Source organism: Rhinoraja longicauda, chromosome 5 (assembly GCF_053455715.1).
Source record: "Rhinoraja longicauda isolate Sanriku21f chromosome 5, sRhiLon1.1, whole genome shotgun sequence".
NCBI lineage: Eukaryota > Metazoa > Chordata > Chondrichthyes > Rajiformes > Arhynchobatidae > Rhinoraja > Rhinoraja longicauda.
The window spans coordinates 23,911,026-23,929,817 of NC_135957.1; the positions used below are offsets into that span (position 1 = coordinate 23,911,026).

General features: G+C 41.2%; 1 protein-coding gene across 3 annotated transcripts in view; it reads right to left on the bottom strand.

Annotated features, from left to right (window-relative positions):
- lyst (lysosomal trafficking regulator) overlaps positions 1-18,792 on the bottom strand; it is a 170,690-nt gene that overhangs the window by 11,743 nt on the left and 140,155 nt on the right. For all 3 annotated transcript variants that reach the window (XM_078399124.1, XM_078399122.1, XM_078399123.1), the window contains exons 42-51: positions 17,840-17,996; positions 17,217-17,357; positions 13,007-13,224; positions 10,738-10,968; positions 10,012-10,201; positions 5,234-5,370; positions 3,819-3,917; positions 2,964-3,103; positions 2,061-2,158; positions 602-758 (exon numbers count right to left, since the gene is read on the bottom strand). In XM_078399124.1, the coding sequence (XP_078255250.1) occupies positions 602-758; positions 2,061-2,158; positions 2,964-3,103; positions 3,819-3,917; positions 5,234-5,370; positions 10,012-10,201; positions 10,738-10,968; positions 13,007-13,224; positions 17,217-17,357; positions 17,840-17,996 (1,568 nt within the window). The remainder of the gene's footprint in view (positions 1-601; positions 759-2,060; positions 2,159-2,963; positions 3,104-3,818; positions 3,918-5,233; positions 5,371-10,011; positions 10,202-10,737; positions 10,969-13,006; positions 13,225-17,216; positions 17,358-17,839; positions 17,997-18,792) is intronic.

The window sequence follows — 18,792 nt, forward strand, 5'->3', positions numbered from 1 at the left end:
TGCAAGGCGACTCTGGACTGTCAAAACCGCCACAGCCAGACATAAAAACAGCTATTTCCAGAAGCAGTAGCTCTACTCAACAACCAAAAGTCTGTTGCCTCCTTTTGCTCTGGTATTTTATTTCATTCTTCACATGTTTAAATTATGTTTTATTCTTAATTGTTTACTGTATATCGTGTTGTGACTTGCGAGCAAAGCATCAAGGCAAATTCCTTGTATGTATACGTATTTGGCTAATAAAATTTATTCAATTCAATTTCTTTCTTTTTAACCTGAGTATTCGCTAAACATCAATACCCCGTCATAGGATAATCCCCTAATCTGAGGTGTTAGGGTCACTGATTTAAACATGTATCCTTATTTAGGTGAGGAATATAAAAACTACTCAGAGTACTTGAAGGGATTACAGAAAGTTCCTGTACAATGTCAGCAAAATGTAACTATATTGTATTCCAACTGTCTGTTTCAGATATTCTTCTTCATAAGTAAGTGAACAGCATTTTCAGTCTTTAATAGAGTTAAGATTTAGTTTGTGCCCAATTTCCTTGTGGAGATAATGAGAATATACATTATAGCTCAGTTACAATGGTATGTCACTAACCTTACAATGCCATTTTCTAGCCCTCCAGCAATCACATTGACAGATAGACCTTCAGGTTGATTGGAAAAAGCTACAGAGCAAATTATTTCTCGACAGTGCACGTGGCCACTGAGATCTCCATTCACTGTCCACAGTCTCAGGTCACTACCACCACCAACTAAGGGGAAAAAAATTACAAAACTAAAGTCCTTCAGGATAATGAATGTTACAGTGAATGTTACAGTCTTCAACACAATACAATAAAGATTATTGCAGCTCATGAAAGAAAACAAGGAATTATGTTGTATATTGTCATAAATCCCTAAAAACTTGATTTTATCACACAAAGGTTGCCAACTTCTCCATCAGAATGCAAGGAGACCCGAGCATTTGCTGCAATATATTGAACAGTCTATCTCGCATAAGATTCTGAAGAAGGGTTTCGACCCGAAACGTCACCCATTCCTTCTCTCCAGAAATGCTGCCTGTCCTGTCCCGCTGAGTTACTCCAGCTTTTTGTGTCTATCTTCGGTTTAAACCAGCATCTGCAGTTCCTTCTTTCACATAAGATGCCACTGCCTTAAAATTCCTCTGCTTATCTGTGGCCTGTGAATGGTGCAATCTTTTTGCAGAGAAGGTCTTCATGAGGGTTGTTCAATGGAACTCAAAGGGGACCAGTTCTGGGCCTTAGAGACTGGCAGATGGAACTACCCACAGGAAGCTATCCACAGGAAGCTACCCACATCTATTCCAGAACTCCACCTTACCGTGGGCTGCATCACTCAATGCGAACTCTGACTTCAATTACTACAACTTCCCTCTCTTGATCATTCACTGCAGCTCCAGCCATTCCCTAAGTTCATTACCATTTCCTTTCCATTAGTGGCTTAACATGTACGTTACCCCACTAGTACACTGTGAAACTGGTGCAGGAAAGATCTTTGTGAATGTTTAGTTGTGCAAGAGCTAATCCATTGCACAAGGAACTTAGAGTATTGCATCTTCATGCACAAAATGGCTTTGGCCCAACTGACCAATTGTTAGTTTAATGCACCTTTCATGGCAAGGAAAAATGTCTAAACTGACATTTGAACTGTGAATTAAATTGACATGTATTTTCCCAGTTTTACGTTACATTTTAGTTCATTCTTTTTTTTTTTAAGGAGAATTTATTGATTTCTCTTTCTCACCTTTTCACAGCAAGATTTAGATGAACTATCTGAACTATTCTAATGGGACATACTTCCACCAACATTATAATTTTACTAATTCAGCCGAAGGATATTCTTGTTATATCAGCTTTGCAAATCCCAAGGGTAAATAGGTCATGGGAGAAGGAATCAGATGGACGGTCACATCTGAATGAGGTCTACGACCTCCTGGTAATAGGTTAGCGGAAACAACAGTAACCTGGTAGGCTGCCAGATAGCAGTACTATCGAAAACAGCAAAGCAAATAGCCAAAGATCCATTACACTTACCTGAATCGCAAACAGTTGCAGTGTCACCAGTTGTCTCACTAGTAGAAACTGCAGTCACTGGACTTTTATGTCCTGTTAAACTTTGAACATAGCACAACCTGCAGGACAAAGAAGAGAGATGAGAGCAATCATGACTTGTAATAGAACTTTAAAAACTAAAATTAAGTTTTAAGAACAGTAATCACACAATGCAAAATGTAACCTGTTCCTAGATATCAGGCAACTGAGACATCCTATCACCAACTAGACAGTGGTCCTGACCTACCATCTACCACATTGGAAACCCTTGGACAATCTTTAATCGGACGTTACTGGACTTCATCTTGCATTCAATTTTATTCTCTTTATCTTGCATCTGTACACTATGGATGGCTTGATTTTAATCCTGTATAGTCCTATGGTACACGTGATAATAAACAAAACTAAAAGGATACTTGCACATTGAGAGAACAAAGGAGTTCACTATATAATGAAAACAGCACCTGGTCACATCATATCAAAGCAACTTTAATGTATGTTTAGGCTAGAGGGCCAGGAAAAAAGAGGAACATGGAAGTGAAGACAACAGTGGCCTTCAGGAGAAAGTAGTAAAAATTCAGCATCATGTCTCCAATTCCATCGTTCAAATGGTTCTCCTGCACCTCCTGTTCTTTCCTTCCCTCCTATTCCTTCCTTCCACCACACCTGTTCCACTCTTCTTGCTTTTCTTTGTACTTTGTGGACGTATGGCACCTGCCTTTCAAGGCAACTTTGAGCCACAAATGCTCAGTGAAAATAAATGAGGCATTATTTGTATTTGCATTCTGGTGCAATTTCTTCAGAATTTGCTATTTTAAAATTAATTTATGACCACATAAACTGATTCTTAGACAGCCTTGTATAAAAGATATATATTCTTTGAACCTGTTCAAATCCCATATAATGCAGGTTCCATCCCTGCTGACACTGATGAGAATGCTGTACGGTTTGCAGACACACAAGCTGGTTACTTCTGCAGTATGGCCGTACAGGTAGACTTTAGATTCCACTTCAATTTCAGAAGACTAAAACAAAATGAAATAAAAATGTCAGTATCTTATCCACATTTCTAACACGTACTGTACATACCTGCATCTCTGACAATCACCGAATTGCAGATACTACACATTTTCAGTGGAGGACTTGCTTTGGACAGACTTGGATGACCTTAGATATGCCAAAATAGTTTTACAGCCTCTGATATAATTTAATAAGTATAATCATTGTTGTAATGAAAGCAACATGGCTTATAATTTATACATACCAATGTGGAAACCATTACTTTAGTGATATTAACTGTTGAATAAAAGTTATAGCCACCCGAGAAGGAGACTTGGTTTAATATTGCATCAAAGAATACACCTCTTGGTTTAATATTGCACCAAAGAATACAGGCCTGCAGTCTTTCAGTTTTATGGTGTCAGCATGTGTTTTAATGTACAAGTCTCAGGAGTGGAACTTAAACTCACCACATTCTGATTGACATAAGAGTCATCAGTAAACAAAATCCCAAGAGAAACAGTAAACTATTTTGATTCAGTTTTTCAATGTATTAGAGTCATGGAAACAGGCCCTTCAGCCCACCACATCCAGACTGACAATTAATCAGTTACGTGAAGTAGAATAATGATAATTCTCTCCACTATTTTAAATCAATTTATAAATGCCGTAACATGATAAAGCTTACATCTAAAAAACAGTTGGAGACCAATGAACACAAACTGAATCTTTTACACATACCGTGCTACTGGTAAACCTGCTCGAGTACGCAGTAACCACTCCACACTTACTGCCAGTAAAAAGCTGGCAGCTGTCAGGCACCCACGCACAACTTGTAACCTGTAAAAGAGCCAACAAAAATTTACAACCAGATTCAAAATTAGACTGCAATGCTTGAATCAGCAGCCAAGACATGGCTCTTCAAATATATTATGAACTTTCAGAAAATGTTAATTTCTTTGATATCAAAGGATACTTTTTTTTCAATATTTCATCAAACTTCTCAACAGAATTACAATTGATCATTTGAGGATTTATGCAAGACTTCATAAGCATTAGCATGTCACAGACGGTAGTTTTATAAAAAATATATATTTAGACTGGAGACACAAAGCGCTGGTGTAACTCAGCAGGTCAGGTAGCATCCCAAGAGAACATGGATCGGTGACTTTACGGGTTGGGATCAGTCTGAAAAAGTGTCCTGTCCGAAAACGTCTCCAATCCATGTTCTCCTATGATGATGCTGCCTGGTCCACTGAGTTACACCAGCAGTTGCTGTCTTCTCCTCTCATATATTTGGATTGTAAGCAGTTCAGAGACTGCTTGCTATACTGATTTCTCAGACGAAGACATCATCTTATGGGTTAAAATTGAGCAGACGAAGTCCATAAAACTTTGAAATTTGATGTTCACAAAGTGATCTTACTAAAATTCATTACATTTTGAGGAACATGTAAAAGAATTCAGTAAGGATGTTTCATCTTGAGGGAAAATTTAGAACTTGGGCGGTGTTGTTTCACACAGGGGATCATTAGAGATAGAGATGAGGATGCAACTCTTCTCTTGGAAAGTTGTGCATCTTTAGAATTCTCTATTCCAAAGAGCTATGGAGGTGGTCAATAGTCATATTTTTGGTCTATTATGAAGTCAACATCGGTGGGGTTCAGGCTGGAAAGTGGAATTGAAGTCTAGATCAGGTCAGCCACCATCTTACTATAAATGATGCAACAGACTTGAGATGCTATTTGACCTAATCCTGCTTCAAATTCTTATGCTCACATAAACTTAGAAAATCTTCTGTAAACTCTCTCCAAGGCCTTGAGATTCTTACTAAACTGTGGTGCAGAGAAGTGACCACATTATTTTAGATGTGATCTAAACAATGACTTATTAATATTTAACATAACCTACTTAATTAACCATGTGCTAATGTTCTTAAGGAGCAGCACATAAAGGAATAAAGGACAGAACTAAGATTTAAGATAATTGTGTGGGAAAAGAAGAGAAGCCATTGGTATAGTTGTTAATCTTTGACTAATGTTGTTAAACATTAATGCTAAGGTAAAAATAAGGAAAAATTGAGAGTCTGGTAATAGAAGTTAAACCTGTGGACTGTAAGAAACCGTGAGATCTCTACTGCAGACCTAATTTCATACCTGGTGCAAAGGAGAGCACTGAATGAAGTTGACTGGTGGCTCACTTTGTTTGCTCTTCAGTCTGAGTATGTTATCAGCATAACCCCAACTCAAAATGGCTGACCACTGGATATCTGTATTGTGCATACTTCGAACACCTATAATTCAGATGGAAATGAATAAAGCAACAATCAGGAAAAATGAAGCTCTTTTCTCTAGAATTCTAGTACACTGAGTGATGATGTGATGTCTCTTTGGTTGGGTAGAGAACTTGCTTCCACTTAATGAAGTACCTATCATGAATATGAGATAATCACAAAATAAATCCACTGTATACTGATCAAAAAGACGTTATTCAGAGTAGTGAGAATCTAAACATCACAAAACTCAGAACTGGGTCTCTGCTCGTCCCTATGCAAATGGATCGTCAACTTTCACACTGGCATACCATAATCAGTATGAATTGGCAGTAACACTCCCTGCTCGATTACCATTAACACAGAAGCATCCCAAGGCCATGTGCTCCGTCCTCTGCTCTACTCATTCTGTACCCATGACTGTAGCCAGATAGAGCTCCAAGGCCATCTTTAAATTTAGAGCTGATACCAGCCTTGTTGAACGAATGGCAGGTAATGCCATCAAGAGTACTGGAGAGAGATGGATAATCTGATTGAATGGTACCAGAACACCAAACTCGCTCTCAACATTAGCAAGGGGTTGATTGTTAACTTCAGGAGTGGAAAGCTGAAGAGAAAGTCAACAGCTTCAAGTTCCTGGACATGCATAGCTCTGAAGATCAGTCCAGGGCACTGCACACAGTGCTCAGCACACTGATGCAAATCACAAAGAAAGCTAATCTTCCTTAGAAGATTAAGGAGATTCAGTATGTCACCGAATACTCTGTTGAACTTCTACAGGTGTCCATTGTTGCCAATTCTCTGCCAAAACCGAGTAAAGTATTATCATCAGGGCCGGATTAAGCTAGTGCAGGGCCCGTAGCATATGTTATAAAGGGGCCTTAAATACGGGACAAGGTGATGTCACCGCCCGCGCCCCACATGACCTCACCCAGGCATCTCCCGCTCCACCAATGACGGCCGCCCGGGCCGGGAGGCGGGTTGCAACCTCCATTCGAACACACTCGGCCCCGCTCCCCGAACACACTCGGCCCCACTCCCCGAACACACTCAGCCCCATTCCTGAACTCCGTTAACGTTAACTAGCTCCGTTAGCCTACACTGTCCGGGCCTAAAGTGTCGGGGCCTACAGCAGCCCGCCGGCCTAATATGGGACTCTCAGAGAGTGTGTGATTGAGGGGTTAGGTTTAGAGATACAGCACGAAAACAGGCCCTTTGGCCCATAATCCGTACCGACCAGCGATCCCTGCACACACTATGGACAATTTTACACATACACCAAGCCAATTAACCTACAAACCTGTACGTCTTTGGAGTGTGAGAGGAAACCGAAGATATCGGAGAAAACCCACGGGGCCCTGATTATCATTGTATAAGTAGCAGAAACAAACAACTGTAGTTGCTGGTTAATACACAAAAGAAACCAAACTGCAGGAGTAACTCAGCAGGTTAGGCAGCATTTCTGGAGAAGGTGGATAGGTGATGTTTTGGTTCAAGACCCTTCTTCAGACTCTTGGTCTGGTAATGGGCCTGGAATCCAGGTGACTTGATGGCACTGGCCTGCTGGTGGCCAGGGAAGAGGAGAGTATTGGCATGGTCAATGGAAGCTGTGTGGACCGCCAGTGGCAGCTGTAGGCCCAGCTGGGGAGGTGGCGCGAGCCAGGGGAGGCGTGGGGGGGCAGTCCGCTATAACCAAAATTCATTATAGAGGTCTGCTAAACAAGGGTTACTGTAATATGATTTGGTACGCAGCATTATTGATTATTAATTTATTGCATTATTGATTACTGTCTATTTATTTGTGTATTATTGAGTTGATAGGCCTGTAAAAAACATAGCAGAAAATAATTGAATTGCTCCACTGCCAGTATAGATGACAATTAAACACGACTAAAGATTAAAGACTCAAGATTAAATCTTGAATATGCAACTCAAGATCACAGGAAGCAGAAGGAACAGTGGAATAATGGTTAACTTGACCAACAGAGACTCTGGACAAATGCTCCAGAGACGAGAGTACAAATCTCTTGGAAATTAAACTATCCATTTCCCATGGAAATTAGAGTACTTAATTTAACCTTTGTGAACATTTAATTAACAGGTTGCCCTATAATTCCATTTGATACCTACATAACAAAATATAACAGGCAATGTTGTTTTAGCCAAGTCAACTGGCAAAGTTGATAATAATTTTCATAATTCATAATAATTTTTTTTAATCTATTGCATCCGCTGCTCTTGATGTCGACTTATTTACATCGGCGAAACCAAGTGCAGGCTCGGCGATTGCTTCGCTCAACACTTGCGCTCGGTCCGCATTGACCAAACTGATCTCCCGGTAGCCGAGCACTTCAACTCCCCCTCCCATTCCCAGTCTGACCTTTCTGTCATGGGCCTCCTCCAGTGCCGTAGTGAGGACCACCGGAAATTGGAGGAACAGCACCTCATATTTCGCCTGGGCAGCTTGCAGCCCAGTGGTATGAACATCGACTTCTCCAACTTTAGATAGTTCCTCTGTCCCTCTCTTCCCCTCCTCCTTCCTAGATCTCCCTCTATCTTCCTGTCTCCACCTATATCCTTTCTTTGTCCTGCCCCCCTGACATCAGTCTGAAGAAGGGTCTCGACCCGAAACGTCACCCATTCCTTCTCTCCCAAGATGCTGCCTGACCTGCTGAGTTACTCCAGCATTTTGTGAATAAATACCTTCGATTAGTACCAGCATCTGCAGTTATTTTCTTATTAAAAAAATCACGATTGGCATCTGATTTAGGGCATCTTCCCTGCCAACCAGTCAAGCTCAATTCGAAGAATCATATTTTTCAATTAATGGATAACATTCTTTATTTTAATGTCACAACACACAAGAACCTGCTGATGCTGGTTTACACCAAAGATAGATAAAATGCTGGAGTAACTCAGTGGGCAGACAGCATCGCTGGATAGAAGGAATGACATTTCGGGTTGAGACCCTTCTTCAGGCAACCACCCTGGTCATCTCTGTCCCCGCAAAAGCTGAACAAATCCAATGTGGCTAACTAGCCCTCCAAGAACTCTCTCAAACACCATCAAAATAATGGAAGTGTGATCAACAAGGCCATCGAATAGAATGTTTAAATGGGCTTAAAAGGTGAATAAATCCCTACGGCTCGATGAGATGTATTCCAGGCTGGGAGACGAGGAGGATTTCCAGGGCCCTGGCAGTGATTTTTAAATCTTTGCTGGGCACAAGTGATGTGCCAGATGACTGGAGACAGAAGATGTGGTATTCTTATTTAAAAAGTGTAGCAGGGTTAAGACAGGACAGCGAGTCTCATGTCAGTGGTAGGAAAGATGCTGAAGTATTATGTCTAGTTCTGATCACCATACATTTAAGGTGGCATGGTGGCCTAGTTGGCACAGCTGCTGTCTCAGTGCCAGAGACCCAGGTTTGATCCTGATCTTGTGTACTGTTTGTGTTGAGTTTGCATGTTCTCCCTGCGACCGCACGGGTTTCCTCCGGATGCTCTGGTTTCCTCCCACATCACAAAGATGTGCACGAATTTTAGATTAATTGGCTTCTGTAGATTGCCCATAGTGTGTAGGGAATGGATGCAAAAAGTGGGATATCATGGAAATAGTTTGAACAGGTGATTGATGGTCAGCGTGGACTCGGTGGGTCAAAGGGCATGTTTCACCAGAGGGAATCCAAATGCCAACTCTACACTTTGACTGTATACCAGCTTCAATCCACTACCATCACCATCCTGACAACAGCTAACCAGAAATTTACTTGGACAAACCACTGAAGTACCATGGTTGTAAGAGCATGTTGAAGACGGCCTCCGGTTTTACTATCAGCAGGACACAAGCCTCAAGCATGAAAGAATACTCTCCACTTACAAATTAAAAAATGCAGATACTCAAAATCTGAAATAAAAAGGGGAAGTGCTTGAAGTGCTGAACACATCAGACTGCATCTATGGAAAGAAACACGGGTTCAGATGATCTGAAACATTAAATGCGCTTTTGTCTCCACAGATGCTGCTTGCACTCCTGAGCATTCCACTTACCCTCTACTTGCCCGAATATGGGTAGTCACAAAAACTTTTAAAAACCTCAATTGTATTCAGGACAGAGCAATCTGCTTGCCTGGCATTCTATCTGTTACTGTTCCACTGTAGCTGTCATGTATATCATTCACAAAATGCAAGGCAGTTACATCATCACAATTATCTTTTCAATATCCTTTAGAGAGTCATAGAGTCATACAGTGTGGAAACAGGCCCCTCGGCCCAATTTGCCCACACAGGCCAACATGTCCCAGCTACACTAGTCCCACCTGCCTGCACCGTTAGGGGTTACATCCCAGATTTTCATATCTAAAAATACTGATAATCTATTATCTAATACGAACAGTAACATTGTAGCAGTTCATCACCACTTTCATGGAACACTGGGAAATAGATGACATGCCATAAAGGTATTAACATTTAAAACTGGAGGCATATTGAAGGGAAACCTAGAAAACCTCACATGGATGAAAGAAATAGGAGGATTTGCTGGTGGGGCAAGAGAAGGAAACTCACATGGAGCATAAGTATCAACAGGGACTGCCTGGGCCTCGTTGCTTCCTACTGTGCTCTAAGTTGCAAGTCATGCAGACCTTTTGTATGAAGAAGGTACCTTGCTCTTTGCTGAAAGTCATCATGAGACAAAACTTGCTTGACAGACCACAGATGGCTCTGGTGGGCAATGCGAGTAGTGATCCAAATTGTTCTCCGTGGAACTGACTGAAGCAAATTACAGGATCTGGTGCACTAGGAGAACCCACATACTCGCCCCACTTCAGTCCTTTAATCCACGACAGAGGACTCTAGTAAAGAAAAACAATCAATCACCACAACGCTTCCAAAACATTTTTGTCCAAGAATTATTATTATACATGGCTAGAAGGTGGTTAGTTGGCAAGCTTACAAACTGAGTTAATTGATGATTAAATGGAAATTAACATTTCACAAGTTTTGGAAGAAAGAAAATCTCAGTTGAAAAAGTACAGGATCCCTGATAATGCGATTATTCATGATCCCAGATTCAACACTATCGTGATTAAATTTAAATAGCTAATTTAAAAGAAAACAATCTAATGAATATAAAACTGAAATAGCAATCAATGAATAACCTCTGACAAGAAAAGTTAAAAATAAACACGAATGTGTATGTCCTGTATGTTTCAACTTTACAAAACAGCTGTAATTATTTAATATGGAGACTATTCATCATCTATGAACAAGGAGAGCGCAATGGGCATCACGTCTCCTCCATAAGAAACTAAACTGGTTTGGGGAATTAACTTATAAATGTGTAAACTCAAAAAACATTTATAATCACAAAACAGCCTGCAATAAATACCGGGTAGATGACTTCTTTGGTGTGCTCTCTGCTCTCTCTGAAGGCAAACTGCACAAGTAGACCCATGGCTGCAGGCAATTCCCCCTCCATTGACAGTCTAGGCCCGTGCTTGCTTGGATGAGTAGCTGTGAAGAGCTGCCGAGGTGTCTGGCCATAGGTCTTGATCATAGTTTCCAGGGCTCGCCTTTGCACTGGGTCTTCAACAGCAGACACATCCATGCCAAAATAAGTCTATCAGCAAAATATGGAGTAAGTTTATTGCCAAACTGATTGAAAATATTTCTCCTTTTCTGTAAGACGCACAAGGATATCAGCTACAGGGTATCTATGCCAGTTCTCAGAACAACCCAGTCTCCTACTTATTTCCCTGTAATCTATTCTCACACTTTTCATTAACACCCCTCTGATCCCTCCACCCAACCACCTACACTGAGGGGTGAATTAGAGTAGCCAATAATTTTAACACCAGTGTGCCCTTGGGATATGGGAGGAAATCAGAAGATCGGGGAAACCCACGTGATGGAGCAAAAACATGCAAACTCCATACAATGACAGCACTTGAGGTCAGGATTGAATTTAGGTCACTGGAGTTGTGACACAATGCACTCCCCACAGCAACATTGTGCCACCCTCTATTTGTATTGAAATATTTTCACTTCAATCCATTGGTCGGTTGCAATGGATCAGAATTGAAAAGAAAATGCCACTCAGTGGCAAACAAGAAAATGTAACTTTTGCTTGGCCTGGGATACTTTTGGCTATATGATGCTTCATGATGGCTCACCAATGAGAAAGGATCAGTTTCTTTGCTGAGCAGATGCTGAACCTTCAGGACAAGCAGAAGTCTTCATTCACCAAAGGAAACTGGATAGAATTGGATCCCAGATAAATATGGCAAAATCTGATCTTTTCCAAAGAGAAGCCCAGCACAGAAAATCTATATAAAGCTGCTTTTAGACTACCTCTTCTAAATGAGATTTTTGAAACAAGCCTTTGTTTTTTTGCCTTGAGTGTAAAGATTAGGGTGGCAAAGACAGGTAAACAAAACATAAGAAATTAAAAACAAAAATCAAACTAGATTTTCTTCCATCCCCATATGTGGAGTTGCCCTTTAAAAGTTGGATTGTATTAATCTTTCTCAGTAACAAACAGATGTATATAGTTATTGTTTTAATCAACTAGTATAATTGTGGATTGTCATTTGCTAAAATTTACAATGAAGTGATCACATCCCAACTGTTAATGTCAGACCAGGTGCCACCTGTCAATTAAAGTGCCACAAGACTGGTTAAGTAAAGTAACCACACAGGATTAAAATCAAATCATTAATTCCATACCATTTTATTATAGAAGCTAACAGTACATGAAGCCATTTGATCCATCTGACCTGCAATGAATGCCAATGAATTCAATTTCCTATCCCTTTATCTTTAGCATTGTGGGTGTACTCGAGTACAATGGAAATATGGAACTAATTTCAGGGCTAAAATGAATCATTAAAAAAAATAAAAAAAATATGAATCATTTAAAAAAACCAATATGCAAATTCAGCTCTTGAACTTTATGAACAATTGCCTCCAATGATCCTTGCAATTTTATAGTACAGAAAATAATTCTAAATGGTGATTTTTGAGATGCAGCTCTTTTTTCTTTGTAACAACTGCTGTCTAACCTACATGGTATCTTCATCATTTGTTTTTATTTCAGATTTTAAGTATTTGCTATATTTTTATTTATCATTCTTTATATTATTTCTATTACGATCTGAAATGGATTAACATTAGTGAAACATTAGTGTATTTTAAAACAGGGTAGGTCTGTTTAAATTTATTGAAGGTATGGAATCTGTGCGATAATGGTCTGGTGCAAATCTGTGAGACAACTGTGAAGTCTGTGTAATACAGGGCATTACAATACAGACTGACAAGATGTTGATGTGGGTTGAATTCCCCCTCCTCGAGTACCTCTATGATGGAAGAGGAAAAACAGTGGCACGTTATTTACCCAGTAAACATGGGGAGGGAGAAGTTCCCTGTCTTCCACCTCCCCTTTCCCATTCGCAGACTCAAATTAATTTCCATTTTACATGATTTTTAAAAAAATCAGATAATCATTTATCTTCTTTGCAATGTCCTACACAAAGCACAGCTCAGAATTAGTTTCTGCATTTGAAAATTACTTGGAGCCTTGCAGACGATTGTTCATAGGGAGGTTAGTCCACTTTGCATTTGAAAGCTGAATATGAGAACTGAATGAGATGGGGACTTACCGCAGGATGAAAAACATTGATAGCATAAACTGCAGCTCTCCCCTTTTGCTTGTTTCCAAACACCAAGTCAATCCAATTGCAAATAGTTTGTGAAACATGATCTGACTCCAAGGCTTGGCGGTGAATCAGGATGAAGAGCCTGGGGTCATTACGAGCCCAAGGTGGAAGATTTACATGATTCACTCTGTCTCCATTCTGCCGCATTCCAAAGTCAAAACCTACAAGTAGAAATGCTTCAACTTTACAATGGTATGAAGAATTAGTATCATGACTTGATCATTTTTATAACACAATCATGCCGATAATTAACTTTTGACACATAACCATGCAGATATTATGCCTTTAATATAGGGGGATGTTTCAAAGCAATTCATTGGAATATGTTCAAAGTTTGACATGGAGCACGAATAAATATTAGAATAAACAGAAGCATGGTTGAATAGTCTAGTACAAGGACCAGATTGGAAGAAGAGGAAGTAGATAGGTTGTGATGGACATCTTGTCCGTTGCCGGGCGGGGAGTGTTCCCCGGGGCCGTGGGTGGGCGAGGATGGAGAGGGAAGGGGAGAGGAAGCCACTCGCCTCGGCCCCGTGCCTCCAGCTCTGTAGCCGGAGCAAGCCGTGAACCCACGGTGAACGGCGGCAACAGCCATCTTGTTGGACCCTCTGCCGCCGCGTTGCACCATGGGAGGAAGGTCAGGCGCAGGTCCTCCCAGTGGGGTGGGGATCGATTAAACATAGCGACAGCTCGTCGGCTCAGCAGTGTGTCGTCGTCCCCTCATTGGCCGCCACTCCCGTCACTCTGGCGGGTTCCGATCGTGGGCCACCTCACTCATTGGCCGCCACTCCCGTCACTTGGACGGGTCCCGCCCCTGGCGGTCATCGTGCCCCCCCCTCCCTCATTGGCCATCACTCCCGTCACTCGGGCGGGTCTCATTGTGACGTCAACGCTGAACACGGGCAAGGTAAGTGGAAAAGTGGATTTTTAAACTTTATTTTTAAACTTTAAAATGTCAATAACTTCAAAAATATAAGACCAATTAGAATGAAATTTGGGTTAAACACACCGCAGGACAATGGTAAATAAGGTTGGCCTAAAATCGGCACGCTATCGTGTTTTTTTCTTTTTCCGGATGAAAACCGCATGAAAAATATGGGACAAACATACAGGAAGTGGGGAACAAACAAGATGAGAGTTTTAGTAATAACTAGACCAAGTGGACCTGTTGGGCCCAAACCTCTCCTGCATTGGTGCAGCATCCTCCCCTCCCCCCCTTCCTCCTCCCCTCCCCCTCCCTGCTCCCCCTCCCCTTCCTTCCCCTCCCCCACCATTCCATCCCCCTCAACCCCCCCTTATCCTTCCTCCTCCCCTCCCCCCCTCCCTCCACCCCCTCCCTCCCTTGGAGATAGATTTAAACTTTAAAACGTGAATAACATTAAAACTATAACACAGGTTTCAATTAAACTTCTTCCATTAGTACCAAAGGAACAACGGTGAGTAAGGTGTGCCTATAATGGTCGCGCTATCGTTTACCGTTTTGGCTGTCGTTCAGGAACAAACAAACAAACAAACGAGAGTTTTAGTATATAGATATTTAGATGTCTGAGGTAGCTTGCAAGCTCATTGAACATGAGCAAAATAAGTTTTACTTGGCCATCTTAGCCAAAGTGCACTACAGATCATTTACGGTGACAAATTAAGGATGTGGGACAGAATTATTACATCTTGAGTTTATTGTACTATTTGGATATCCAAAATGAGAGATTAGTTGGGATAATGGGGAAGCAGGAGCAAGCAGACAGAACAACATCCTTAATTGTCTTGAAAAAATGAACGCACCATTGCCAATATATACATTAACTGTAAGATGACATTAACATTTGGAATGGTCACTTTAAAATGGCAGGCCAATGCAGTAGGATTTGAGCATTATTCAATAGAATGAACATGATTGGATGGTCAGAAGCAAGATGGATATGTTGCTCGCATAATTGGCTCTCAAGGGGGCAAGAAAATGAGTGCAATAACTTGCTCATACTTTGGGTTTAAAACATGAGCCAAGATTAGTTTAATTAATGGAGCCAACATTAGAAGTGATGCCAACAGACTGTGGATTAAATGCAACAGGGGAAGGAAGGCACAGGTTGTTGGGAGCTGATAAATGACAAATGAGTCATCAGACTTCACCAAGAGTAGCTTAGTTTAGAGATACATTGTGGAAACAGGCCCTTTGGCCCATCAAGTCTGCGCCGACCAACGATCACCGTACACTACACACTAGTGGCAATTTTACAGCCAATTAACCTAGAAACCCTATGCACTTCTTTGGAAAGTGGGATGAAACCGGAGCACCCAGAGAACACCAATGCAATAGACAATAGACAATAGGTGCAGGAGTAGGCCATTCAGCCCTTCGAGCCAGCACCGCCATTCAATGCGATCATGGCTGATCACTCTCAATCAGTACCCCGTTCCTGCCTTCTCCCCATACCCCCTCACTCCGCTATCCTTAAGAGCTCTATCCAGCTCTCTCTTGAAAGCATCCAACGAACTGGCCTCCACTGCCTTCTGAGGCAGAGAATTCCACACCTTCACCACCCTCTGACTGAAAAAGTTCTTCCTCATCTCCGTTCTAAATGGCCTACCCCTTATTCTTAAACTGTGACCCCTTGTTCAGGACTCCCCCAACATTGGGAACATGTTATCTGCCTCTAATGTGTCTAATCCCCTAATTATCTTATATGTTTCAATAAGATCCCCCCTCATCCTTCTAAATTCCAGTGTATACAAGCCCAATCGCTCCAGCCTTTCAACATACGACAGTCCCGCCATTCCGGGAATTAACCTAGTGAACCTACGCTGTACGCCCTCCATACCAAGAATATCCTTCCTCAAATTTGGAGACCAAAACTGCACACAGTACTCCAGGTGCGGTCTCACCAGGGCCCGGTACAACTGTAGAAGGACCTCTTTGCTCCTATACTCAACTCCTCTTGTTACGAAGGCCAACATTCCATTGGCTTTCTTCACTGCCTGCTGTACCTGCATGCTTCCTTTCATTGACTGATGCACTAGGACACCCAGATCTCGTTGAACTCCCCCTCCTCCTAACTTGACACCATTCAGATAATAATCTGCCTTTCTATTCTTACTTCCAAAGTGAATAACCTCACACTTATCTACATTAAACTGCATTTGCCATGTATCCGCCCACTCACACAACCTGTCCAAGTCACCCTGCAGCCTTATTGCATCTTCCTCACAATTCACACTACCCCCCAACTTAGTATCATCTGCAAATTTGCTAATGGTACTTTTAATCCCTTCGTCTAAGTCATTAACGCAGTCAAAGGAAGACCATTCAAACTCAGATAGCACCCATATTCAGGATCGAAGCCGGGTCCCTAGCACTACAACGCAGCAACTCTACCTCTGTGCCACAATGTCGCCCTAGGAGTGGGTAAAATTAAAATCATCCAATTTTGTTGAACGCTGTTGAGATATTTACATGCATTGACCTTTTTTGTTACTTACAACCCAGATTCATTAATACCAGTTAATTCTCTCTCTCCTACAGCCATCAATAATGTAATGATGCAGGCTGGGCATGGACAAAGACTGTAGACTGGGAAGTGTGGGGGGCAGCAGAGGTTGGGAGGAGCAAGGCCATGGAAAGATTTGAAAACAAAGCTGAGAATTTGAGAACTGACAGGTTAGCTGACCAACTCAGGCAGGGGGTGGCCGGTGAGGAGGAGATAGACCGTGTTTCAAAACAAACAGCACACATGGATCATTAACTCAAAAGACAGTACGTCACCAGACTCGTAATTGCATAATCAGTCTTTTTCAGATTCTAGTTGTTTGAATTATGTTTTTTTCTCCCACACCAGAAAATAACAATGATAAAACATCATTCAAGCTCAATCAGATTTAAAAAGTGCATTGCCAGATTTTCCCCAAATATATTAACCACTTTTTTTTTTGGTAGGCAAATTATGTTTCTGAAAGTTGCCAATGTAATTTTGGCTTGTAGACAAATGGACATGTGATATTTTCTTTTTGACATTCATCTGGACTAAATAATTTTAACATCAATAATTGAAAAAAACAAACTTTCTCAAAAACTATTTGAATAAAAGAATAATTTGCTTTAAAAAATAATGCACCTCCTTTCACACATGGTAGAAGCATACTAATTTATAGTGCACACCTTCTCTATTGACCAAAAACTCTGGAAGGTAAAAGAATTCTGGAATGAGCTCCTTCACATCAGTCATCGATTCATATGAGGACAGGCGCCAGGTAGTATTCATAGAGTGAAATGTTCGATCTGGGATATCAAAGCTTTGATCTAGGCATAGGGAATATAATTCACAGTCAATGTCACATGAGAGGCATATTTCAACAATGGGCCATTAAAAAATAACTGTTTCCTGAGGGCTTGGCAACGAATATTCCTGCATTTGAATCATACGGCACTGAATACTATTCAGCCCAACTTGCCCATGGCATCCCTGAAAAAAATGACCCAATTAGTCCTGGTCTCATGCTCTTTCTTCAGAGTACTGTAAATACTTCCCTTTCTGTAAATATTGAGATTGTTTCCACCACCCTTCCAAGTATATTCAATTCCATAACAGTAAGTTAATCAGCTACCTGCAAAGAATTGTCGTAAATATCATGTTCCTGTACCCCAGTTAAAGTGATGAACTGTCCCATGATTTTATGGGACCATGCTGATAAAACTTAATAACATCCAGCAAACACTTGGTATTTTCTTTTTAGTTATTAATTTTGAACGTTGAAACAAAAGATTAATTCAATGGATCTTACCCTGATAAGCCAGAAACATCTTGGTGAATGGTGGCATTCTGACTAAAAAGTGCAAAACTGTTCCACTGTTCGAATAATGAGACCCGTAGTGATATGGCTGGACTGGTGGCATAGGATCATCTTCTTGAACCCCTTTGCGAAATTCCTCCTCCAGGTACTGATAAGAAAGAACAATCACATTTGTTTAAGTGCTACGACCTGACACCACATCATTAGATTTTTTAGATTTTTTTTTAGAGATACAGCGCAGAAACAGGCCCTTCGGCCCACCGAGTCCGCGCCGCCCAGCGATCCCCGCACATTAACACTATCCTACACACACTAAGGACAATTTTTACATTTACCCAGGCAATTAACCTACAAACCTGCACGTCTTTGGAGTGTGGGAGGAAACCGAAGATCTCGGAGAAAACCCACGCAGGTCACGGGGAGAACGTGCAAACTCCGTACAGACAGCGCCCATAGTCAGGATCGAACCTGAGTCTCCGGCGCTGCATTCGCTGTAAGGCAGCAACTCTATCGCTGCGCCACCGTGCCGCCATTATTGAGGCAGCTAGTGGCAAAACTTCTATAGACCAGAAATTGAAAAATATAAGAAATGTTATGACAAACTGGTCAGAGTGCCACCCGAAACTGGGGTTTACTCCACCATCCATGCCAATCAAGGAGAATAAAGCTAATTTGAGACCTTTCTTCCAAAATCAATTATGGAATTAATGGAGTATGTTATGAACTGCCAAAAGTTTTCCAAGATGAAAAGAAATTCAACCAGCAAACCAAAGGAAGTTAACAACAACAAAAAAGTGACTTTCAAATACTTCTGAATGTGAAGCCAGAAGGGAGGATGTTCACTAAACTAGTTGGTTGTTTTTAGTCTGTGCTCACCCTTTTACAAGATACTTTCCATCAATCACCCCACTTCACTCTGACTGCTGACCAATTCCCTTTTTCCT